At 38.3% G+C, this 27,046-nt stretch overlaps 1 protein-coding gene across 13 annotated transcripts in view; it reads left to right on the top strand.

Moving 5' to 3' along the window:
* PDE4D (phosphodiesterase 4D) overlaps positions 1–27,046 on the top strand; it is a 1,379,610-nt gene that overhangs the window by 1,165,285 nt on the left and 187,279 nt on the right. For all 13 annotated transcript variants that reach the window (XM_041765463.1, XM_041765464.1, XM_041765467.1 and 10 more), the window contains 3 exons: positions 5,217–5,253; positions 13,182–13,255; positions 17,468–17,517. In XM_041765463.1, coding sequence (XP_041621397.1) covers positions 5,217–5,253; positions 13,182–13,255; positions 17,468–17,517 — 161 coding nt within the window. The remainder of the gene's footprint in view (positions 1–5,216; positions 5,254–13,181; positions 13,256–17,467; positions 17,518–27,046) is intronic.

Here is a 27,046-nt window from a genome sequence, read left to right as displayed (position 1 = left end):
GTAGGCAAAGATTGTTTAGTTTTGTAAGTCATTGGTAGTGATGGGGGTTTTTTTATTTGGTTTGGTTTTTTAGTTTTTAGTTTTTGCATTTACATGTAATTTCTGTTTTAAACTTTATTTATTTTAGAGGGGGGAGGGGCAGAGAGGAGCAGAGGGAGAGAGAGAGAAAATCCCAAGCAGACTCATCAGTGAACTCAGAGCCCAATATGGGGCTTGATCCAAAGACCCTGAGACCATGACCTGAGCCAAAATCAAGAGTCCTCCAATCAACCAATTGAGCCACGCAGGTGCCCCATACCTGTTTTTATATTAACTTATTTGTCTGTTAAAATTGAGGAAACTGCCACCGGTTTGTTTTTTCCTTTTTGTACTGGTAGGGAATATAAATACAAAGGTGCTCTTCAGTTAGGGTAAACATTCCAACTTGATGACTATATTTGTGTATAGCTATAGTTAGCATTATCAAAATACCATCAAAACTATATCTATAAATATACACAAATGTGGCTTGGAGTTTGACACTGAAAAAATTCAAATTGGAAGATACCACCTTACACGATACTGAACAGCTTTCTTTTAATTTTGCTCTTATATTAATGTACATTATTTTAGGTTCTCAGTCAAATGTTGAACATTGCTGCCAAAATGCAATTTTTGGTAGTTGTGACTTTTGACCACAGGACCAAGCTTTTGTGGTAAGGGGACTACTTGAATTCTACATGGCAGTAGCTTCAAAGGGGAAAATCAGATCTGGGTCTGGCCAAGGTTGGCTTTGTCACATAGGAACTTCATTCCCTGGGATTCCATAAATGTGGGTAGTACTTATTTATTTATTTATTTATTTTACTTAGAGTGTAGCCAGTTCTAAATTTAAAACCCAAGCAGTACAAAGGAGCAATATCATCAAGTGAATCTGACACAAATGAAACACATTTTTTCATTTGTTTTTTGTTTTAGCATTATGATACCTACTAGGAGTTTACCAAAATCATAATGTCTTCTTCATAAGTAATTTTAAAAGCTTCATTATATTCTTAAATGTGACACTTGTAGTTTCTCAAAGCCAACATTATATTTTTGGAAAAACAGGTCACCTTTTAAAAATGATATCTGTGGAAAAATATAATTTAGTTTTACAAAATGTATTTGGCAGCCAGATTTTCCATAATACTACCTTTATTGTCTGAAGCCATAGTTTTGTGATTTTAGTTTAAAAGGGTAACAACATAAAATATTCAACATCCCCATAAATTTGTTATCAATGGACGCAGTTCTTCATGCAATATTTTAATATTTAGCTTTATCTTTTGAGTGTTTTCTTAAAATAAGCACATTTTCTTTACTGAGTTGTTTTTAAAGGAATGAAGGACTGAAAGGAATTTAAATATTCATACACTTATTTAAAATTGTTTTAATTTTAAAATAGAATCAGCGCTTACATTTTAATATGTTTGGATTGACATCTACTAAAAATAGATTGAAATCATTAAAAATATTTTAAAAGTATAAAGGCGTGTACAGTTTTTCATGACTCAATATGTTTAACGTTAAAAGTAAGATATGAAATACACAGTATGATTCTGTGTAAGGAATCATGCGTTCCATAAAAATCATATATAACATAACACACATGCACTTACGTGCATTCAGAAGGAAAATGTTATTGACAGTTATTTTTGAGTAGTTCTGCAAGGTTTTTTTTTAATATTCCAAAGTTTCTACAGTTAATATGCAAATTACTTATTCGAAATATATATATTAGTTTTTTAAAAGGTCAAATATAGAAATCTGTTTCCATATTTGTTTGTTTGTGTATTTTATATGTCTGTACTTCTATGAACATGGGAGTAGAGTGGTGAGTAGATGTGATCCTCCTGTGGCTAATTCTTGGGGGTTGTCAGGTAGCCAAGGTGCCCAGTTATGTACATACTAGAAATGAGAACATATGACAGTGGTTTCTCTTCAATTCCAGAAGAGGTGGATCCAGGGTGAATTGATGAATGGGTGATGGTTTTGAGCCAGGATTTCAAAAGACACAGTTTATCAGTTCCCTAATCTTCTCTGACAAACTCCAGAGGAGAATTTCTTTCTAGTTTTATAGCCGGATAGAGTGAAGCACGGAAGACATAGAAGTTTGCTTGAGATTAGATTCGGAAAGTAAGCCTCGGCCCATGGCTCCCCTTCAGAGTGCTCACTCACACAACCCCTGTGCTGCTGAGTATTGATCCTTACAGGCCATGACATTCAGAGGCAGCCGGTACTTTGTGGCCCTTAATGCTTTTGGTATCATAGGCTTAGGGGGCTTTGATTAATAAAGTAAAAACTTCCTTCTGATTAACCTTAGCTGCTTTTCCATCTGGTTTGGTAATGATGAAGCGTGGAGAGGTTGCCAAGTATGCTTCAACACAATTTCGAAACCAACTAGTTTGCAAAACTATATCCAGGTGCTGCTATTGGGTGAATTCACTTTGTCAGCCACATTCAAGGGCTTTGAATGGTTCCCGAATCCCAGTGAAGTCTCTTTGAGGGTTTGCTTTGGGGTTTCTCTCCATCAGCTTTTTGCTAATGTTTCTGGCTCGCAGGACTCGCAGGACTCGTCGAGTTCTCTGTGGGAGAGGGGCCAGCCAGCCCTCCCCAGCTCTGTTTCAGTCCATGGTGGCAGGTGATTGAGTGCCCCCTTCCACATCATGAGACCTGAGGCTGCGGGCCACTGACCACTGTGACTGTTACCTGCGTATGAATGCCCTCATCACTCACGCGCATACACATAAGGTCAAAAATTGAGCTTTTTTCTGATCCCACCCTCCCATCCCATGTTACCTTTCCACCTGTCCTATAAATATACCAATCCCCCCCCCGACAAAAAGCTACTTTCTTTCCTTAAAGCAGTTACTCTTCCATTTTTTAAAAAATTAAAGTGTATTGTTGCTTTGTGTTTGATTTTATTTAAATGAGAGACAATATTACATAATTGTCTTCAGAGGAATCCTATCACCAAGAGGTACAATTTCAAAGTCTCCAGATAATGGTCACTGTGCAAATTTGAATCGAGCTTCTCATCAAATTATAGGGGATCCTAGGAGTCTCTTCCCATTTTGGGGGGATCCCTAGTAATCTGTGTGATGTTATCATTCCTTCTAACTATGCTTTTATTAGCTAAGTTTCTTTGTTTAAAAAGTTCCTTGTTGGAAAGGTCATTCAAATACAGCATTTCAGGATCATATTCTATCATATGATTTGTGTATGTGTGTGCATTTACCGGTGATTAGAACTCACAGTCCTGTAAGCCAAATTATAGGTAATAACAAAAATGAATATTCCTTGGACCTTAATGATCTTTTATTATTATAAGCATGTTACAGGGTACATTTAAAATATATATTCACATATTTATTTTCTTCCATACACAAAATAACATATATTTTACCTGTGCCATTGTACTTGTGACAGTAGTTCTGATAAAACATTTTAATATCGAGGTGAGGACGTAGACAAAGACTTAAAAGTTATATATTCATTACATATTCAAAGATTATTTAACGATTACATCATTTGAATTTGATTATTTAACCATTACATCATTTTGAAAAAGGATAGGCTATAACCTGCCCATTGAAATAGTAGAAATAATTTTACCATTACTGAAATGAGACAATCTTGAGGTATTTGGCAAAAACAATTTCTGAGCAAGAATGAAATATCTCCATCACTAAAATTATAGCTGTCTTTCTTTCTGCTTTGACAGCAAAGGGAAGCAAGACTGGTAAATCATTCTAAATATTGTATATTCAAAATACATCTTTTACAGAGCTTAGAAGTAAAATTCAACCAAAGAAAAAATTCATGTTTTAATAATCATTCACACCTGTTTTAGTTTAGAGTCATCCAATGTAATTCATGTAAAAAATGAGAAGACTGCTCGCTTCGGCAGCACATGTACTAAAAAAATGAGAAGACTTATTTTCAGGGAGCAATTTCGGATTAGTGGTGTGCCTTGGTCAGCATAACTTAGTCCTTAGAAAATGAACTTTGTAGTCAGGCGCTTATAAGACGATACAGGGAAGATTAGCATGCTCCCTGCACAAGGAAAATATCTAGATTTCAAATTCCTTGAATTTTGACCCTCTGAATAATCTACCAAAAGAACAGATGCCCCCCAAAATGTAATCCTGGAGTGAGGGATGGGTGGTGCAAAATAACACGTTTAAAAAAAAAAAAACTACACACATTTTTTTTTAAAGTGTGCTCCAACCTTTCCCGCCTTTTATTTTACCACACTTTGCATTTCAAGATCTCTGTGTAATTTGATGGTGGCCCTGTAACAAATGGTCTAATCATTGGTGATGACCCGTGTCCTGACGTCACCCATGTGCTGCTCGAGCTGAAGCGTGTTTCATGGGTGTCGTTTGAGGTCCTTGGGTCCTTTTCAGAATTGCTCAGGACCCAGCGCACGGTTCAGCTGCAGGGCTCCCAGGGTCACGTCCAGGAAGCTTTCGGAGGAGGTGACCACACTCACTGCTGATGGGAGGCTTCAGTGAGCCAGATCCCAAGAATACCCCGCCGAGATCTCGGAAATGCATCTCACGGGTCCCCCGACCCCCCGCTAGGAAATCCTGCTGAAGGGCTGTGGGCCCCGGGGCCTCGCTGCCCCCGGAGGACGTGGCCCGCCTCCCCTCGCCTTTGCGGGCCCCGCCCCCATCCTGCGCCCTGGCCCGTGCAGCGCACGGGGCGGGGGGGGGGGTGCGGGGGGCAACGCGGGGCAACCTTGCCCCCCCACCCCGGCTGCAGCCGCCCGCCCTCTCGGCCGCTCACACCGACGCCCCTGCCCTTCAGACGTCAGGTGGTCCAGGGGCCTCCCGCCACAGTTGCCAGCTGCTTCCACGCCCCCTTCCTGATACCTGCGTGAGAGGCCACAGGGGAACCCAGGCCCCGCTGCCAGCCCGAAGCTTGTCGCCACCCTGGCACGCCCGCAGTAAGCAGCAGCGACCTTGCTTGATGACCGAGAAGCCCCTGGTAGCCAGGCAGCTGGACGATGGCCAACAGCCCAGAGAACTTGGTTTTCAGCCCACTGGCGGGGAAGCACATGTGCTGAGGAATAAGGACGGAATTACTGTAACGCTTTGTGGAAATTCATCAAAGTGCAACTTATTGTTGAATAGTGATCAGAAGTGATCACAGGTTATAATCTCTAACATGGGATTTGGTTTCTCTTTCAGACATGGAGATGACTTGATTGTGACCCCATTTGCTCAGGTAAGCACAGTTTGGTGAGTGGGCAGGTTTCTCACAGAGGTGCACATTTAACTTGGGGGATTAGTTCTGGTTCTTAACTTCATTCTAAGTCAGGTGCAAATACAATTAAAAATTATGTGGTTCATTTAAGTAATTCAAAGACAATGCTAGAGAATGTGACTTTAATCGTATTGGACTGGTTCCTCTAAACCCATACACCCAAAGAATGTCTTTGCTTCAGATTATAAATCACCTAAGTGACATACTTAAATGGGACCATATTTCCTTAATTGATGTATATAATATATATACTATATTATATATATAGAGAGAACTCATTTAAGTTCTCTCCTGCTTTTTTTTTTTTTCAACTGGAGGACTTATCTGGGTAAAGGTAGACCCCAGTTCAAACCCCATCTCTTCCTCTTGCTCAGTGAATGGCCTTGGGCGAGTCACTGAACTTTTCCAAGCCTGGTTTACTCCTCTGCTAAATAACAGTTCCAAGACAACCCACTTGATGAGGTTTATAAGACAGTAAAATAATACCAAGCTTGTAAAATGCTCAGCACAATTTCTAGAAAACAAAATGAATTTTAAGTGTTGTAATTAGTAAGTGCTCTTTCATCTCTAAAATGTTATAACAGAGGTTTTTTTAAAGACACACATTGGCAGTGTTTGAGCAATAGGATGATGTGTAATTCTTCCCCTTTTCAAATTTCCTGAAATTTTGTGATTCCTATAATTTAGACCAAAAATTTAATGAATCCATAAATAACACATCATATTAGAGTGATTTCTTTCATTCCTGCAAGCAATTAGAAATAGAATATGACCACCATATCTTTTAGAGGGTTAAGGTTTTGTTTGCTTTAGGTTTTGCTGGAAATCATAAATTCTTTCTAGTACCTATATTTCTATGTTCAAAAACATTTACAACTCTTCAAAGTTTTAATCATATTTTCAGGTAACAAGATCATACAAACTTGGGGATTTTTAGTTGATTACTATTGAGTACCCATAATTTTATTTCTAAGAGCTGATAGCTGGGTGAACAGTTAAAATCAGGAAAGATAACATACACAACCACCACCAAGCATAGAAACAATCATTCTAACTATACAGTTTATTGAGGTAGTTATTCTTGATTCTAAGTAAAATCTCTAGATACTGTTATAAGGAAAAAAAAAAAAATATATATATATATATATATATATATAACATATAGTAAAAAATGAAAAAAATCTGTCTGATACTTCAAGTAGTATTTTTAAAATAATAATTAATATTTTTATTTGACAAATAGATTTTTTTTCTCCAATAAATAGATTAATAAATTTGATTTGGTCTTTGCCATCAATGGTCTTTAAATTCCCAGGAAATCTAGCCTTTTATATTATTAGACGTATTCTGTAGTAAACTTATAAATTGCAACAAAACTAACAGAATTTTAGTACACTGAGAAATATGCACATATGTAAAAAATCATGTAGTGTATGTTAGTAAACTATTAAAATAAATATGTATAATTATTCATTTGAAATTAGGATTTGAATATAACCAACTCTGTGTAATATGTAGGCATATCTGATTCCTAAAAATAATCCTAAAATGTGTTTAGAAGAATTTGCTTATGATTAGCTTAATAATTCATAACACCTTATGAAAGGTGGTCATTGTCCCAGGGGGCTGCAGATTTTTTTTTAAGCACTTTGTATTTTGCACAAATGGCCTTTACTTGGGTATATGATATGGAAAGCTATATTAGAATCAAAAAAATAAAAACCTGTTAAATCCTGAGCAGTTTCACCACCGATGGGTCATCTTTGGGAAAGCAGGTAAAAAAGAAGGCCTACTCTAGTAACAATTTGTCTACGACCTTCTCTTAAGCCCTGTTGAACACTGCTGGCATATTTTGTTGACTTAACCAATAACTCCTCAAATTTTTAATATAAGATATGCTATTCACAATTGAATACTAAATATTATATATAATGCTTAAAATAAGAAATGTTTATATCACTTGAAGTGATACCAACGTTATTTGGCTTAATATACCATAGTTGCTTTTGCAATAAATGGACAGGAGACTTGATGTTAGTAGACACATCACACAGGACATTGTTCAAATAGGCTGAAAAATCATCCCCTCCCTCTCCAGAATGCTTTGGGGTTTAGAATTTCACACTAAATTATTCTGGTTAAAAAGACACACTGCTTTTGAGAGTGCCTGGGTGGCTCAGTCAGTGAAGTGTCTGACTCTTGATTTCAGCTCCGGTCATAATCTCAGAGTCATGAGAATGAGGCCCATTCCCTGTCAGGCTCTGTGCTCAGTGGGGAGTCTGCTTGAGGATCTCTCTCCCTCTCCACCTCCCCCAACTCCCATTTTCTCTAAAATTAATAAATAAAATATTTTTTTAAAAAGACATTGCTTTCAAAATAGAATTTTTTTCCATAAAAAGTATAGAAAAGATATATAAGGAAAAGGAAGAAAATGAAAATTTCCCATAGTTCCAAATCCCCAAATAACTAATATTGACATTTTTATTTTATATCCCCCTAGGTTTTTTTTTTTTCTGTGTGTATTTTCTTTCCCATGATTCTTAATAATTGGCCTCACACTATCTAAAGTGGTCAGAAGTCTCCCAAAGCCACCTCATCTGCCTCCACTTGAGAACTTATTTCTTTATGCCTGAGTGTCTTTCTAATACATGAAAGGATCTCTTCTTGTTTTGTTTTTTTCCCCCAGTCATGGTTTCCTGTGAAGCTAAGAGAACAAAATCTTGTTATAAGAGAATTTAGAAAGACATCCAATTTGATCACAGGGCTGAACCCCCACCCATCTGGGATAGTTGTAATCTTCAGAAAGGGTCCTAGAACACTGCTTCAGGTTGAGTCCTTGTATCTACAGCATTGTGAGAGTAAGAAATTCTTGCTAGTACTTAACCTAAACTGTTTGCCACTTCTAATTTCTTATGCTTCCTCTCTAAGCTCAGAATCCTTTTGGTCCTCAAAAAATGACATCTTTATAGATGTGATTTAGTTCCATTTTGACATATTCTGTGTTTTTATTGAAATCTTCTGATGTGGGAATTTCCTTAGGCACAAAAGCTAGGAGTTAAGAGGAATCCTAATGCCATGCCATGTCATGCCACTCCACAATTGGCCTTTTCCTCTTGAAAGTATAGTGACAGTTTGTCCAGAGTTCTTTAGGGGGACTAAGAACACCAACAAGTCACAACACTGATGAAATGTAGGAAACTCTGCTTTGTAATCAGTTGCCTCTGGCCACACCCACCGAGATATCTGGTACTACTACCTTGTGAAACTACCAGTTAGTTAGAATTCTCATCTTGAGGTATGGAATGTTTAAAGAAGTGGAATATTTGACTAAACAAGAGACAGAAAATGCCCAACTATTTTCTTGGATCCCTGGAGAACCCTCGTGTTTATTCAGACCGAAATATTGCCGGATTTAAATCTATAGGGTAAGAACAGATGAGGCATTTCAAATTTGTCTAATCAAAATATAGCACCTGGGATAAGTTTATATATATATATATTTTTTTTTTTAAAGTACTAATCATTAACACTGTAGAATACTACTATTCCTTTGGTAAGACAACATTGTCAATATTTTTTTAATGCTCCCAAGGGGCCCTGCCCCATTTCACCCAGCAGCAGCCACTTTGTGGCCTGTCTGCCTCCCAGGCTTGAGGAAGCCACTGGGCACTCCCTGCTGGGCTCTGAAAGAGGCTAGTCCTCACGGTTCAGTTGCTTCTGTTAGTTTTTCCTCGATCTTCCATTAAAATAAGTTACAGCTAGCATCCTCTAGAAATCAGTGCTCTTTAAATTGAACTGTATGAAATCATCAATACTCAACCTTTGTTGGCAAACGAGAAGAGCAATTTCATACGGTTTAACCAAAGCATCACTTGGAAAGTTTTCTATCAAAATGACCTGTCTTGTAAATAATCATAATTTGACTGCAGGTTTTGTTGTTGTTGTTATTGTTTGGTTGTCTTGTTTGTTGTTTTCTGGAAGTAAAACCAAGGCAAGGAATTCTTCACCACCACTCCCCACCCCACACATACACCGCCAGAGGCAGTCGTTGGTCTGTGTTTTAGCGCCCTCTAGTGACATGAAATGTACTTGGAATGAAAAACAATCCTCAAAATTCTTCGTTACTTTTTTAAGCAGGGGGTTTTAAGGAGAACCTTGTTGCCTCATCTTTTTTGCTTGTTTACAGCAACCTCCTTTTCAAATATTTCCAAGTAATCATTACGACTGAAGGATACCTTCTAATCTACAACGTTCAGTTGTTTGACTTTTTAATGAAGCCCACATTTTTCTGCTATTTTCAGTGAATCCTATTGGTTAATAAGTGTTTAAAAGTATTTGAGAAAAGGTGAGATTGGTGTGTGTAAATAACATTTAATCCTTTTCCTGAGCCACTACGTGATCCATCTCTGCAAAAGTGTTCCATGGCACCATCATGATTTCTTTCCTGAGGTGCATATATTTCTCATCATTTCAAATGTATTTTTTACCTTGACCGATTACACTTTTGCTTAGAGTGGCCGAAGAAAAAGAAACGGCCTTAATTTTCTAACCATTGAGCTATGTAAGGGAAAACCGCAAGGTTCTTTTTGGTTAACAAGCATTAAGGAGTGGAGAGAAGTATAGGAACATTGGAGCCCTAAGGTTCTTAAAAGGTTGAATTCAAGGGTAGTGAGAACTGTCCTAAAACAAAAGCAGAGAATAATTAAATCCTGACTTAGTGCTTGAGTAAAACTGTTTCCAGGTCTGTCCCACAGCCTGTGTGGTACCAGATTCCTCACTCTGGTCTGCAAGACAAGTGAGAGCGTTAAAGACTACCCCAAGTGCATTGGTGATGTAGCACCTAGAATCAATCAACTACATCTAGGGCAGTGCTTCCCATAATATTTCTCTGAAACTTTTTTTTTTAAGATTTACTTTTATCTATTTGTTTGAGAGAAAGGGGATGCAGATGCTCAAGCCAGAGGAAAGATCCCAAGTCTACTCTGTGCTGAGCTGAGCCCCTCACAGGGCTCGATCCCTCTGCTCTGAGATCAGGACCTGGGCTGAAAGCAAGAATCTTTAACCAACTGAGCCCCCCAGACACCTCTGTCTGGAACTTTTATTTATGTTTCTGCCATAATCATATGTGTGCCATAGTGCAGGATATAATAATCTTTAATATAAAACTTATAAAGTATTAATTGTCCTATCACAGAAACAGTGGTCTAATACTTGCACACATAAGGGTTGATGGATTTACACACTTACTACAGCAGCGTTTGTAAAAGCAAGCTTTAGGAGACAACCTAAAAGTCTGCAGAGGAGACAGCCAGAGTACTTTGTATACATGCAAGAGAATATATCTAGTGACTATCTAAAATATAAAGAACACTAAAATAGAATAGTACCAAAAATAATAAATAAATAAATACATAGAGTAGTACCAATATTTTTTTTAATTCCTCTGGGCATACCTCCCTGATTTCATCTACCTTGCCCTCTTCTCACAAATAACAATTAATTTTGTTTTTTGTCTTTTTTAATGAGGGGGATACATTCTACATTCTGCCCTTTTGTTCTGTTTAAATTCTGTACCATGTGAAGATACAGATTGTGCAAAAGACATACATTAAGTTTAAGTTAAAAACTGAAACAAAATCATCTGATTTCATATCTTTATTAGTACAGTCAAAAGCCATTTTACAGAAAAGCAATTATAGTATATCTTTCATGAACTAAGGTTTCCTTTCAAATGAGCATAGAGCATTGAATTACCTGCAGCACTATTTCTGTTTACCTAGGTGTCAAATGCAGTGCACTTACTATAATTTATTAGAATAAAGTCCTCAGAACTCTGAGGTTAAAATTTTGCCTAGAAAAAGGAGCATTGAGGTAGTGCAATGATCTTATTTAAAATGTTGTATTAGTGTATTTGATACTCAGTTCTTAAAGCACAAATTAGGCCTGCCTGATTTAATGACAGGGGATCATTTATCAGACTTATTTTCTGCATCATTCAAGATTTCATGCCTAGTGAAAGACAGTGGGCTCTGATGTCAACAGTTGGCTATTTGAATACACTGTCATAGGCAGCATGACCTTTCAGTGCCGTGAGTTTATATGTGATAATGAGCCAGGTTTTTCCAATGACTGAGTTAATCATGGTTGGCACCTCAGGAAGCACCGTTAGCCCCTTCAGGGGATAATGCTGTAGGTCACTGTCCCAGGACATAAACAGCACCCCAGTGACTTATAAGAATTAATGCCAGTTTCAGAAATGTCTGAGACATTTTTGTCTTAGGAAACCATTTATGAAAGAAAGAAAGAAAGAAAGAAAGAAAGAAAGAAAGAAAGAAAGAAAGAAAGAAAGAAAGAAAGAAAGAAAAGGAAGGAAGGAAGGAAGGAAAGAAAGAAAGAAAGAAAGAAAGAAAGAAAGAAAGAAAGAAAAGAAAGAAAGAGGACAAAGAGAAAGAAAGAAAGAAAGAAAGAAAGAAAGAAAGAAAAGAAAAGAAAAGAAAAGAAAAGAAAAGAAAAGAAAAGAAAGACATTTAAACTGACTTTAGTCTAAGTCAGTGCCCAATGAAAACATTCTCGACAGAGTTCTGGAACACTTGGGGCAATTATAAATTTGCTTTATATATTTTTATAAATTATAAAAATTCCTAAAAAAAAATTCCTCCCCCCTCTGTTACCAGTGATAGGCATTGAGTAAACTCCCTATGCATGTGCCAAATCATTAATCTGTTGGTGTGTTGCCATAATGGGCTAATGTTCGCTGAGTCTTTCTGTTTGCCAGGCACTGTCCTTGGCACTTATACTGTCATTTCATATCATCTTCACAACAACCCTCAGAGACAGCTATCACTATCCTTGGTGGTAGAAAAGGAAACTGAGGCACACAGAGATTATATAACTTATCTAAGTTCACACACCGAATACATTACAGAGCCAGGCAGCCTGGCCTGTTATGTAGTACCTACTAGGACATTTGAAATCTGTGTTTTAGTGAAACTTCACATTCTGGCTGTCACCTGGATTACCTAGAGTCGCACCTAATACAGGCTCCACCCTGGGGGACACTTGCACATTCTAGTGGAAAGGAAGGCAAGTAAAGCCACTGTAAATTTTCTCTCCTAGTTTTACTTCCAATCCTTTTGCCACCTTCTAGTTTTGCACTGGAATTAGAAAAAGAAGGATCTTCAGGGATAGAGGGACATATTGGTATGTTGTGTCTATGTATTCATTTATTCAACACCTTTTTTTTTTTTTTTTTTTTTTTTAGTATCTTCTATGGACCAGCTCTGTGCACATTGAGAGGGGGGTCCCTTTTTATGTGAAGATACATCCCTAAGAATATTACAATTAATGATTCAGATAACCTTTATAAAGAAAATAATTTCTCTTAGAAAACCATGTAGCAAAGATGAAAAAACAATTAAAAATTCACCTAGCTCTCTGACTTTGAAAGTCTGACATTCTTGATGAATATTTGAAGAGAACTCAGGAATATATATATATTTAAAACCCTTAAAGCAAGAGTTTATTATTTTATATTATACTATGTCAAATCTGCACAAAATGCAACAGCCTTCGATGTGTACCGCCTGGGGTATTGTTCTGGTGGCTGAGGAATCCAGTAATGTTGTAGAAACTACTGCTACTGTCATCATATTCATAAACAATGAGGAAAAATATCTGGAAAATCTTTGCTGTCTGGCCTCCTAGATTTCAAATAGATACGTATAAACTTCACTGAGCGCTCGAAGATTTTTTAGTGGCATATAAAACTAGATTACAAGCAATATCAAGTTTTCACTTTAACAGACTACTTTTCAAATCATCAAACCATCTTAAATTGCACTAAAGATGGCCGTGCTCCAAGTGGCTTAAAGAATCCCTTTTTGTTGTAGGTCTTGGCCAGCCTGCGAACTGTACGAAACAACTTTGCTGCATTAACTAATTTGCAAGATCGAGCACCTAGCAAGTAAGTTATCCTTTCCCCACTCCTTCTTGCTGAACCTTTAGACGGTGTCTTCTCCGTTGATTGAACTCAGGGCAATATATTAGATTTCTTGGAGTCATTGCCATGTTGTCTAACCATTTACACTAAGTCATAAGATGTCCTGTTAATTTTCTATAAATACCTTGTAGTGATGGTTCTAATATAAGAAGTGAAGTAGTATGAGAAATAAATACGGTGATTGCATCTGTCAGAAATCCTCTGGCATAATCAGTCCTATGCCCAGTTATTTACACTCAGGGAACTTTGTAGTTTTGGCTTACTTCATAAATTAATTATGGACAAAGAATCTCATCAAGACTTAAAGTCAATCCAAAGTCATCCTCTTAATTCTAAGATAACAATTAGTTGGAGAGGCATCATATCTTACCAAAGGTCTTTGATTCTATTGCTGTTCCTGAATCTCAGAACCGGAGCGTCATGGGGCAATTATTAACATTGTGATTTCTGTGATAACAGAGAAAGCATTTGAAGGAAGGAAAGCTGCGATGGGACTTGATTATTATTTGGAAGGTGAAAAATCTCAAAAGGGAAAACAATTTTTCACAGTTAAGTGGAAAACTAAATATTCAAATGTTCCTTATTTTGACAATCTATTATTAATAATAACAAGTGATTAAAATTTCAACTCCAAAGAATTTTCCAGAAAAAAACATTTTTAAACTCAATATTAAGAGGACAGTGACTAAAAATTTATTCGGAATTATAACTTATCTAAATGTATAAAAGAATGAAAAATCTGAATTTCCCATCCCCTAGTAATGTAATTTGCCTCCAAAATTCACATGTTCCGCAATAAAAAAAAAAAAAGCTTTGGCCATTATCCACGCATTTCCTGTGATAGAAAAGGTTTCTAAAAAGATCAATATGAATGCCACTATGTGAATAATTCGAATGAAACCCAGAAGTGTCAGTCCTTTGTCACTTTTTTCCAGGTAATGAATTTTTGCAGTCCTGTTTCCTCAGTCTGAACATTTCTCACCTTCTCCTCCCCACCCCACCCCCACTCCATCCACTGGGCTAACTGTAATTCATACTTTAGGGTGCAGCTTAAATATAATTTATTTGGGGCCATCATCCCTAACACCCAACATACACACATCCCTGACTAACACCCAACATACACACATGGCCACCGGTCCCAAACTTAATGGTATGCCCTTCCATTCCTGTCTGGTGGCATCCTGCCCCTAACTGCTATGTTAGTACAGATGGCTCTCTACTCCAGGTGCCTGCCGACTTGTCTGAATGCCCCTTAAGATGTCAGTGTGCAGTGAGCAGGGCTTATATCTGGTTCCCATGTGCACTCCTGGTGTCTAGCTGTAATACCCAGCACAGAGAAACCACTCTGCCTCTGCATGTGCTTGTTGGCTGGAAGAGTGAAGGATAACGTAGCATGTGGAATCTGAGGGTATACTTGAGGTGTTTGTTCATTACCAAACATGTCTTCTGTGCTCCATGGCCATAAAATATCACACTGAGTTCAACAGCCCCGTGGGGCTTTCAACTTTTGGTAACTCATAGGTAAGGCCTCCTCCTCTTTGGAGAGTCTCAGCCCCACAGGATGCATGGGATTACTGGTGTCACTCCCAAAGTTTTTGGTCTCTAATATTATCCAGGAATCAGTCAAGATCTTTAAAAGGCAAACAGGAAACTATATAATGCACTTACACTTCCTTCAGACATGGTCACTTGGGTGCCAGCATCTAAACCTGTGGCAGGCAAGCAGTTGACCAGAAAGGTGTGAAGGCATCAGACTGGCCTTCTGTCTCTAAAGAGATGATGTAAAGCCCATTCCTGGCAAGACAGAAGTTTTCACCTGATTTATAAGGACAAAGCAGATTAAAGTGGAAAAGAGTAGCTAGAGGAGGATGGAAACCCATAGCTGATGCCTAAATTTGACTTACTGTATGCCCAGTGACCTCTAACCAAACAGTATTAGCTGATAGACTCTAAATAAAAGCCTTTGTGGTCTCTCTTGTGGTTAATACAGATTCGTTCCTCCTTTACTGATTCACATCAAACCAACCTCTTCAGGTATCAGAATAGTAAGATTCAATCTACACAAGGCTAAACTCTGCTGTGTTCAGTGACAGTGAAATGGTTCTAACTCCGGCCTGTTACATGATGACCATGAGGGAATCAGAATTTTCCCAGCTGGACGTTTACAGTGCCACTAAAACATTTCCAAGCTTACCCATGGATTTCATGGAAGGCATGTGCTATCTTGCACAATCTACCCTTTTTGTTTGCTCCAGGAAAGGAGCCTGTCCGGGAAGAATGCATGTGAAGCCTAGCCCTGTGGGTACTCAAATGTGCATAGCTCACTTTGCTAGCCTACTATTGGTTTCTATCACCTTGCTCTTTCATGCCTTTGAGATTTCCAGTTCCAGAGTGGGTTCTGGCTCATTCTTCATTATTCATTTATCACTGTAACCATGGATCAAATGATTAATATTTTCTCCTTGTCATTATTTGTTGAAATATCAAGTTCCCCAGCTGTTGGATTGATATTTAGAGAAAATAATACATAACAAGTTAATAATTTGGTTTCCCAAAACAGTAGAAAAGTTTAAAACTATTTATTTGATACTGTTTTCAGATAAAACGCTTTCTAAATTTTCCACAGAGCAAGAACCACAGTAAGATATAAATTATTTAAATAATAAACTCTCAGCAAGATAACTATATAGAGATCAGATCTAGTTCAGGGTAGCAATTTAAAGCATTAACCTTTCTGTTTTATGAAGCATTTAGCAAGTTTCAAAGTTCCTCATTTCATTTACTAAAAAAGAAAAAATACTAAAATAATTTGGTAGTCGAATTTTGGTGCATTTCCAGTCAAATGCAAAACTTCAATCCCAAACTGACATCAATAAACGTAAGAGCAGTGAGGCAGAGCAGATACTGACTGGAAGTAAGGCAGTGAGAATTTACAGAGGACTAGATTGCAGTCCCCAAGTAGGAGATTTGTCATCTCAGGAGAGCAGATGTGAACAGGACTTTGCAAGGGCCTGCCATTTGCACAGATGCATGGCTGTTAGTCCAGTTTCCCCAAAACATCCTCAAAATAAGGCAGTGTAGCAGATCGCTGGCCCTAGAACTGGCCCTGAATGGTTGTAGTTAAAAATCTCAGCTCTCTTACCCTGAATAAGTGATTCGCCTTCCCAAAGCTTCATTTTCTTCATTGGTAAAATTCAAACAATGAGATTACCTGCCTTAAGGTTTCTTTTGGGGATCAAAGTAGATGATTCATCTAAAGTGCCCATTTAGCACAGTGTCCCACAGACCGTAAGTATTTGGTAAGTGTTGCTTAAGTGTTAAAGATCACTATGCAGTATCTTAAGAGCTTCCAACTATAAGTATCAACTTTATAAAGTTATATTCCATAAATGATATTCTTTTCAACATAATTTATTAAGCATTGACCGAATGCCGGATACATTGTTCTGGATTCTGTAGAGAATACAAGTTAGTTTTATAGCAGGGTTTTATAGGTCAAGGGAGTTATAATCATCCTGTGAAACTTGGGAAACATCTGAAAACTTAGAGAATACAAGATAGAATCTATTCAAGTACCTTTAGTGTATAGTGTTTCTAAAGTATGGTATTTCTATTGCATCTATTTGGACAAAGCATTACTATACCTCTCTAACGTGCATCAGAGATGTTTCTCAATATGCAGAAAAAGAAAGGAAAGGGTTTAAATAGCTTCTCTAATTGTTATACAGTTTACAAGGAGTCATTCACTTCTGAGAACTTGTGCCCAAAATAAGAGTTTCTCACCACAGTATTTGGGAAACTACTTGTAGATTGACTGTTTTTCAAACGCATGAAGTCTGTGTTTGCTCTGTAAGCCCCAGTTTAGTTGAACGTAGTCAATCAATAAGAACTTCCTCCTCTATCATGTCCCTGTGACATTCACTTCAGCTTCATTTGCCCCAAAGCCTGTCACTATGAGATATAATTGTTTTCATTTTTGACATATGTGATCTGAACTATATAGTGTAAAAGGTGCCTGGGAACTTAACTGGCTAGTCTGAAAGAAATTTCCATTTGCATGTCCTAGCTTAAAAATCATTCTTTAGATTAAAATGACATATCTGAAATGACTCAGCGGCTCCTCAAATTAATATGCACCACATATTTACTGCTGTACTTTTCTCTCTTTGTCAGAAGATCACCCATGTGCAACCAACCATCCATCAACAAAGCCACCATTACAGGTAAGGAAGATCTAGTAGCTTCCTCTTCCTCTGTCTGGAAAGAAACCATGTCTTCCAAGGTTCAACATAAGACTGACCAATTTTATACTGCAATTCTGTAGTTTTAAAGAAATTGGTCCTTGTTCTATTATCATGTCTCTCGTTGAGCCCACAAGTTGTCCGTTTAAGCTCGTACTTGGGAAATCTTTACTGATGTGCCATTTTTAAAAACTATTTAAGTCTGTGCTTGTACTGAGTTTAATATTGCTCGGCATTTGCACTTCAAGAGATAGAGTTACCTTCCAAATGTTGACCGTGTTGTTCCCAGGCTTATGCTACCAGCATGATATCAATGTGTGGTACTTGGGTTTAATGAAAGTGAAAGCATAAATAAAAGGGACCTTCCTGGTTAAATGATATCCCAGTTGTGTGTAGGAGGGAACCCTATTTCAGTAGTCCTGATTTGGACTCAGAATTGAGAATAAATTTGCTTTGGGAGGGGAGAGGAGAAGTAATTATAAAACACAGCACAGTTCAGTGAGATCAAAAGAACAGATGTTTGGGGAAGAGAAGGGGAAGGCAGGATGAGGGACATAAAGTGCAAAAAAAAAAAATATCCTATTAGTCTATTTTGGACACCAGGCTTGACCTCAGCTGAACCAAAAACAGAACAAATGATCTCATTTTGCTGAACCTGAAACCAAATTGAACTCATTTAATCATTTCTTGAAACCCCAATTGATTCATTAAAATAATTGCCTGGAAAAGAAAACCTATGTTTTCTAAAATTATTACCAGAAGAAAATTAACATAGTCTCCAAATTAGCCCAATACTTGATTTGATTCAAGTGCCTTCCTTGGACTCCAACTCAGAATATTCTGAGAGCTCCTTATTAAGTTATTAGTGAGTACACTTTGCTTGAAAGTTAACTTCACTGTTCAAGTCAGCACTTTTCATCTGGTCTCCTTTATAACCACTACATCAGAGTTGATTCTGGAACAGTTGATAATGCAGTTCTTTTCTGAATGTCTCTTGAATGTGATGGATATTAAATTATTGATTCTCTTCCCCATGCTTATCTTTCAAGATCTTATTGGTGATGATTTTCAGGTGTCATTTCATAGCATATGCCTGGCCCACCAGTTTTCTTCTTGTCATTGGTTGAGAAATGGACAGTAACAGAAATTCCTATATATCAAAATAACTTCTTCAAATAAAAAATTTCTTTCCAGACCCAATAAAAAAAAATTTCTTCCAGAAAGCAAAATTCCATGTTGATGAGCCTATACTGAGATAGGGATGGAGAGGTGAATGGCTTTGTCTCTGAGCACTTGCCTTTTATGTTGAGGGACAAGCAGGCCAATCTTTGTGGCCATGCAGCTGGGGACTCTGGTGAGAGACACCACATGGAAGCTCGTCCCCAGCCCTGCTCTGGCCCCTAGATCTGACCTCTATAAGGAGGGGCCATCCTTCCACCCCTGCTATTTTTGCCATAGGCAAGACTCTGACATTGTGGTTTGAGCAGAATGCAGTGCTATTTTGGTTCCTGAAAGCTTTTGTAGCTTGAGGTCACATATGAGCCAGCCCCACAGGAGCATCCTCCCAGAAGAGCAGCTGTAGGTACCAGTGGAGATTGATTGTTGTGTCCATCAAGAGGTGGTGGGTGGTCAGTGGTCCGGCAGCTGTCCAGCCACCCTGGCAGATGCCTGGAAGTGATTAAAGGGAAAGTAATTGCACTCAAAGAGCACAGACTTTGTCTTAAACACATGTGAGAGACCCTCTAGAAGCTCCCAGACATGTTAACATAGTATTGAGGCCCAGGAACAATACCAGAGGGAACTGAAATCTGGGAATTAAGGTTAACATGGCCTCATTTGTACCCACAAGCTTCTGACCTGGGGCCTAGGGACAATGGGGCTACAGAAATATCTTATCTAGGAAGGGAAACTAATTAACTGTCATTAGCTGCTGAGTGCAGCTGTGTTCATCACAGAGCATACCAGGAAATTAACTAGAAAATGGATGTCTTTTTCCTTGCCCTCACCTAGCAAACCAAGGTGGAAAAATGGAATGGTGGGTAAGGGAATGAAAGCAATGGCAGGGAAAGATTCCCCTCTCTGAGCCCATTCTGGAAAAGTGGGCCCTTAAAAATGTAAACTTTGACAGAAGTAAGAGTTGAGACACACAGAAAAGTGACATACTTACCGCAGCAGCTGACTCTGTTCAGGTCCTACTTCCAAGTCCACCCCCCACCCCACCCCATTGCTGGAACCCCAGCTACACCTGTGTGGCGGTCCTGGAAAGGGCGGAGAAGAGTGTTACAAAGAGTCAGTGGGGCACCCCTTTACGGTGAACTTGACCTTCTTGGATATTTTGTTGAGGATCGAGAGGAAAAGTGTAGCTTATGGCAAAGTCTGGGTGAGTGGTCCAAAAGGCTGCTGTGGTGACAGCTCCAGGGACCCCTGGGGGGGTCGCCCCATAGAACATCACTGACACGAATCCCTGGAATTGTGCAGCATGGGTGCTCTGCCTGTCTAGAATTCAAACCATGCTCTACCATGATAGCCACGTGGCCCTAGGCAGGCCATGTACCTTTCTCTACCTCAGTTTCCCCATTTATAAATTGGTTAACATACGTCATACAGTTAGTGCCAAATTAAATGAGTTCACATGTGGATGCTCTTAGTGCGCAGTGCTTCTCAAAGTAGGCACTCAATGCATCATTTTCTCTTTTGCTTTGCCCTGGTTTTTATTCTCTGTGTGGAGAACTAGCGGTGATGGAAAGAATAGGGCAGAGAGATGAAAGAAGGAAAGAATGAGAGAAAGACAGCTTGTAGGGGCATAAAATATGGAGTCCCCCCCCAAATGGTCAAAATGGACAGATTTCCTTGGTATCTGTCAAAAATGGTCCCTCCAATTGCTCCCAGTGCTGTGCCCCTTCCTCTCCTCATTGCCACAGACATCGGTGCCTTTGTGACATGGACATTGAAGTATGGTTCAGAATCTTTTTCAAAATCCAAGAACATACATTGGAGTCATAGCTCTTTGAAGGAGCATAATGAACTCTCTCTAATGTTTCAACAAATCAACTGATTTTTTTTTTCAAAAAGAAGACTTAAGAACCTTGATGGTCTACATCTGTCATACTACGTTTTCTAAAGCTTTCTCCCAAAGAACTTAGAATAGCCTTTTCCCCTTTGAGGTTATTCCAGTTGACATGTTTTAAAGCCAGGGAAGTTTGATTTTGTATCACTGGAGTTAAAGCTTGTAAATCACTTGGCAGTTTTTGTTTTCATACCTAATAGGTAAAAAGGTGGTTCTGAAGTGATTTCACAATTTAAAAAAAAAAAAAGGTTCCAAATGTACATTTACAAAAGAGTCTTATTTACTAAATAGCTGTTTTGTTCTTTACTATGATGTAACAAAAACAGGGTGTGTGGCATTTGCAGCCATGGTGCGGAGCGTGTCTCTCTCATGTGCTTTGTTCCCTCATCGGAAGAATGGAGATACGAGTAGCTAGCTCTCCATGCTGTTGCAGAAAGCCAGGGAGATAAGTTAGACCAACGCCAGAAGTCAGCAGGTTATGAGTAACTCCCCAAGTGCTACTTCCTACAACCATAATCCATGCCTGGCATCTTTGTTATTGTTGTTGTTGTTGTTGTTCTTAAAGCAAATTTGAAAATTCAGAGGGTGGAGGAGAGGAAGACGTTGATGGTGTATCAGCTTCTCTGGAACATTCCGTTTATGATTGTTTTAAATTGTAAGGACAGGACATTTTTAGGAATCCTTGTATTACATAGAGCAAGGCTCACTCACCTGCACTGGTCCTTGAGGGACGTAAATAGAACTCAAAAGTGTGTGGAAACATGAGAGGGCAGCAAAGCGTCAGGGATGCCCAAGCCCTCGCCCGATGGGGCTGCTCTGTATTGGTTTTGGAGCACAGCCACATCTCTTTGGAACATAATTAGTCCTTCTGAGCATTTTGTTTTTCAATGATGTTAGCTCAGGAAAGACTCTCTCATAAAACCTTGTCATGTCTTCACAATATTGCTTTTCACTATGTTTCTAATTTCCATAGTTTCGATTGCTTTATTAAATCATTTTCAGATTAAGGATTTTCACACAAGAATGCAACTCAGAGAAAATTTATTTAAGCTTCTCTATTGTAAAGATGAGAAAAAAGTGAGGGATGCCTGGGTGGCTCATTCAGTTACTCTTGATTTTGGCTCAGGTCATCATCTCAGGGTCGTGAGATGGAGACCTGCGCTGGGCTCCGCACTCAGTACGAAGTTTCCTTCAGGTTCTCTCTCCCTGTCCCTCTGCTCCGCCTGCTCATGTGCTCGCTCTCGCTCTCTCTCTCTCTCTCTCTCTCTCTCTCTAAAATAAAGATGAGAAATCTGAGACCTCATAAGAGCAAATGCTACTTAGACATAGATCCAAGGATAAATATCTGTGAGTCCAGGGGCCTTCTTACACCCCTATGAAATCATCCATCTTACTGGGGTAGCCTCCAGGCCCACCATAGAAGTGTATATTTGGGGAAAGTAAAATAAGAATTAAAGAATATTATTGTAATGATATTATTCTGAGCAATAGATAGAGCATTGTATTTCTTGTATATAAACTTGAAAATTAGAAAATATCATGTCCCACCTTCTCACCAGACAGGTTTTTACATTTAGAGCTGTTTTGATTATATTCACTGAATATAACTGTAGGCCTTCAGATAAGTAGAGCTTGGAAGTCTAAGGCAAAAGCTTTTGACTTGAGATTCTAGAAAATACAAGCTTTTCTCTCCAAGCAATAAAGTAAGTATAACTGCTTACGCTTTACCTCTAGAAGGACACAGGTGGTGCAATGACAAGCATAAAACAAAATTGGTTTTAGCCCAAAAAAATTTTTGGTGTAAGTCTCCACTCCATATTCTTTTCATCTTGAATATTCACAACTCCTTAAAAAATGAGCGTGCTCTAAATAGAATTTAGTCAATTGGTAAGTAGAGCATTTAAAAAGTAAACCATCCAAATAGAACTAATCAGTCAAAACATAATGAGAAGAAACTTAACCTTGTACGTTTATTGTTCTTTCTAAAGCACACAGCCATTTCTCCAATTCAGTAAGTGGGGGAGAAACAAAGATATTTAACTGGAACAATTATTGTGTTTTATCTGGATAACCATTTAACATTTTGTGCTTATTAAAGAAAAGAAACCAAGAAACTATTTTATGGTGACAGTAATACTAAGTAGTCCTTTTAAGTCTCTGTGTGTGCCTGTGTGTGTGTGAGAGAGAGAGACAGAGAGACAGAACAAGTAGTGTATATAATATAAAAAGAAATAGATGTAATATGACAGATAATTTAAAGCAAGGTCTGCATAAAAAGGGCAAAAGGGGTGTAGGGGAGAGAGCCTGGGGAAACACTGAGCTACAATGTGTGATAGGGCAGTGTGCAAGAAGGAAGAAGGGGGGGAACCAAGGTGTCCATGGAAGTCCTCCTCTACCAGCAGGCACTGCTTCAAGTAATTCCTTTCCCCCCCTTTCTTTTAATAAGAGCAGATTGTAACAAGACTACAATAATTGCAGAAAATGAGAGCTCAGTTAGCATTTTTAAGAATATGATTGAGAAATGCCGAGTACATGTGGTTTAATAGCTTGAATGAAAAACTGATGAAGATTGTGTATGTGGATGTCTGTACATTGACTTTTTGGGGAATTTTTTTGCTTATTTTACTTTTACACTCAATACATCTAATGACTATCAAATGTTTTAAATTTTTAAGCCAGGGGTGCCGGGCAGTTCTGTCAGTTAAGCATTTGACTCTTGATTTCAGCTCCGGTCATGATCTCAGGGCTGTGTGATTGAGCCCTGCATCAAGCTCTGCACTCAGCAGAGTCTGCTTGCCCTTCTCCCTCTGGTCCTCCCCCTGCTCGTGTATGTTCTCTCTCTCTCCCCCAAATAAATAAAGTCATTAAAAAATATTTTTTAAGCCAAAGGATGTTACTTTTACAAAAAAATTAAAAGACTTTTCTGGACAAAGCGTTGAACTGAAAGATTTGCTTAAATGCATGGAGCATGACTATATAACTGTTAACACTTATCATCTTTTAGAGGTGTAAAAGTCTGTTTTCTTATAGCTAACTTGTCTTGCCTTTCTATACTTTTATTTAGATTAGTAGAGTATATGTGAAAAAGACCAAGTCTGACACAGTGACTTTTCAATCAAGAATTGAAGTCATATTTGATTTTTTTAAACAGTGAAAAAAATGCATAATCATGAAGAAAATAATTAATTGAATCTCTATTGCTTGAATCTCTGCTCTGGGTATTTTGTTATAACTGTAATTGACATAATTAAATTAGATTGCATATTCATTTAGTCAGCACAGTAAAAAGGTTATGAGTCAAACCATATAAGTCGAAACCCTAGCTTTCCTTTTATTAGCTGTGTAATTGTGGTCAATTTTCTTAAATTCTCTAAGCTTTTATTTTCTCGTCAGTAAATCCTAAGTCAGCAATTGGTACCTAGAATGTATTCAACAAGTGGTAGGCACTGTAAATGCTCTCATTTTATTATTATTCTTGTCCATTTGGTGAACAAATGTTTTCTATATGGCCTGCCATAAGGTTGGTGCTGGAGATCAAGAAATGAGTAAAATGTGACTACTGGCATCAAGGAATTCACAGTCAAGGGGAGAAGGAATCGTGACTAATTATGTGCCGGCAAAGGGCCATGATTGAAGCAACTTCCAATATATGTACCACCTATGGAAAGCTCCCTGCTGAGCTTTGACGAATGTAAAGTTCTGCATTTCGGTAGGAGATGATCCTCTGACCCCAAGGGACCAGCAAGAGTGAGGGTAGAAGCACAGAATGCCTGTCAGATCAGGGGACTGGGGACAGTAAAGAGCAAAGAGAGTTGAAAGTGTATGGATCAGCTGCAGGAGCAGATTAAAGCAATTGTGTGAAGAGTATTGGAGCCAGTGTTGACCATGGTGGACTTTATTTTATGGACAAGGGAAATCATGAATCATTCCTGTGCAGAGAAGCAAGTATGTATTTTAGAATGACAACGTTGGAAGCAATACAGAAAATGGCCTGGAAAGGGGCACCTGGGTAGCCCACTCAGTTAAGCCTCCAAACTCTTTGATTTTGGCTCAGGTCTTTATTTCAGAGTCATGAGATGCAGCCCTATATCTAGCTCTGCGCTGAGCATGGGTGCCTGCTTAGGATTCTCTTTCTCTACCTCTCCTTCTGCCCTTCCCCCACCTCTATCTTTAAAAAGGAAAGAAAGAAAAAAAGAAAATAGATGGAATGGAAACAGACCAAAAAGCAGAGAGCAGAGGCAGCCCCATACTCATCAGGAGGCTGTTACAGGTCAAGTACCCGCCAAATATAATGCAGCTCTGAACTCAGGTGGTGGTGTGGCCAGTGAAGATGAGGGAATGGACTCACAGCTCTTTTCAGAGACCAAGCTGAGAAGACTCAACAGGTGATTAGATTGAGGAGTGATGAGAAAAGACGGGAAAGTTGAAGTCATACACACAGATGTTCATCACAGCACATGTGTATATGCATCAAAGATCGAAAACAATCCCAAATGCTAAATAACATATGAATTCTATTTAGGTACAGAAAAATTCTATAATAAAAAGGTTTTTAAATGATTTATGAGAAAAATTTAATCATGTCAAAATGCTTCTATTTTAAAGAATATATGATAAAGTGCTACGTGGGCATTAGGCACACATTTAACGCATTTTAGTTATGTATGATGGCTTTAATTTAAGACATTTCTTAGCTGTTGACTAGTGAGTAGCAAGAGCAAATATAGCTTTACCATTTTACATAGAATCTAGTGACAAGCATGTTTGTATTTCCCAGGTCTCAGTTATCTGTTTGTCTTTCCCCACAGAGAAAAAGCACTGATGAAATGCTGCCTACTGATACTTCAGTATTAGGGAGCCACAGTGAAAAATGAACTGTATTTTCAAATAATAATAATAATACCCCTTGGATAGGACAGTATCTACTGAACCTGAGCCGGTGACACCAATGGCACGACTGTTCATTATTCTCCCAGTGATCAGCAAAGCTGCCATGAAAAGAGAGGATCTGAATGTCCACTAAATCCACTGCAGCCAATAACCCTTCCTCACTGCCCTGAGTTTGAAAAGGGCAGTATTTCCCAAGCTCTCCTGGCTAAAGAGATCACCAGGGGTTGGTTGAAGACAAATGTAAAAGGACAGATCCCCAGACAGTCCAGAAGCTTTGGGATAAGGCTCACCATCTATATTATTAATGAATGCTCCTAGGTGAACTATTTGATCAGCCAAATTTGGGAGAATAATGGAATATTGAATGTTGTGGGTGAAAGTACCAGTGCACAGTGTTGCCATGATGTTGCTCATAATTTGTTGGAAAATCACTGTCTTTCTGAAAAGTGTATTAGTGACACCCACACCCCCATGTAACAAACAATGCAGTCTAGGATAAACAAGATACTATGTGTGAAGTGCTGTGTGATTAGGAAGGAAAGACAAGGTGATATTATTATCAGTCCAAACCACGTCACTGTGGTCGTCATCACTGGGCTGTCATTGCTGTTATCTCTCAAAATGTATACAAGATTTTAATTAGCTCAGCTCGCTCTTCTCTTGGAAGAAAACGAAGTATCATGTCCATTTTTGTGTAGGGGGTAGGAGCGGGCTTGGGAAATGTTATGTTTAGTAACTGTATCCTTTTTGTCTTCTTAGACACAGTACCAAGTTTCCTTAAAAAAATAAATAAAAGAAAGAAAAAGAGAAAGAACAAAAGCTCCATTCTTAAGTCACTCCCTTTACCCACAAAGTGCTTCCCACCCATATATGCCTTAGAGAATATTCTAAGCCTACTCAGAAAAACATTACTGTGGTGGAGCAAAGCAATGAAAATTCTTTTGGGTCTAATTTCCCAAATTTTACTGGTTAAATGTGACATGGAATTGTTTGACTCCATGAATCAATGGGGAGTTCACTTCTAGCAGCCTTCTTTCCCCATCTAAGAAATTTTTTTTTTTTTAAAAATCCATTGGCTATGTCATGACTCCTAATATTAATGAAAGGTAACGTTTTCTGACATTTAATATGTACTAAAGACCCTACACGCATAATCTCCTTTAACCCTTACGAGAGTCCAATATACAGCCACAAATGACAAAGGATAGGTTATAGCTGACTCAAAGGCATATCGTTAAGGTTTCCTTTCTTTAGATTTATTGACATGTGCACAAAAAACATACACAATTTGTGTCATCTGCCGTAGGAGAGTTATTCCCTAGGTATTTCTGGAATTTCTTTTCTTGTCTTTTATTTTGTTTTTAAAGCAGAGCAGAAAATGAATGTATATGATCCTTTTACTGAATGGATATGAATGCAGAGTAGGACAAGAGGATGGTTAAGGTCTATGGATCCAGACGACCTTTTGGGAAACTCTAAGAATTCAGTTACATAAGCTAAGGGAAGGATTCCTGCCTGGGACGTAGAATTCCTTAAGGATTCTTTAGTTCCCAC

This window comes from Vulpes lagopus, chromosome 8, assembly GCF_018345385.1.
Source record: "Vulpes lagopus strain Blue_001 chromosome 8, ASM1834538v1, whole genome shotgun sequence".
Lineage (NCBI taxonomy): Eukaryota > Metazoa > Chordata > Mammalia > Carnivora > Canidae > Vulpes > Vulpes lagopus.
The sequence above is the reverse complement of the archived record's forward strand: the minus strand, read 5'-3'. Positions and strand labels throughout refer to the sequence as shown.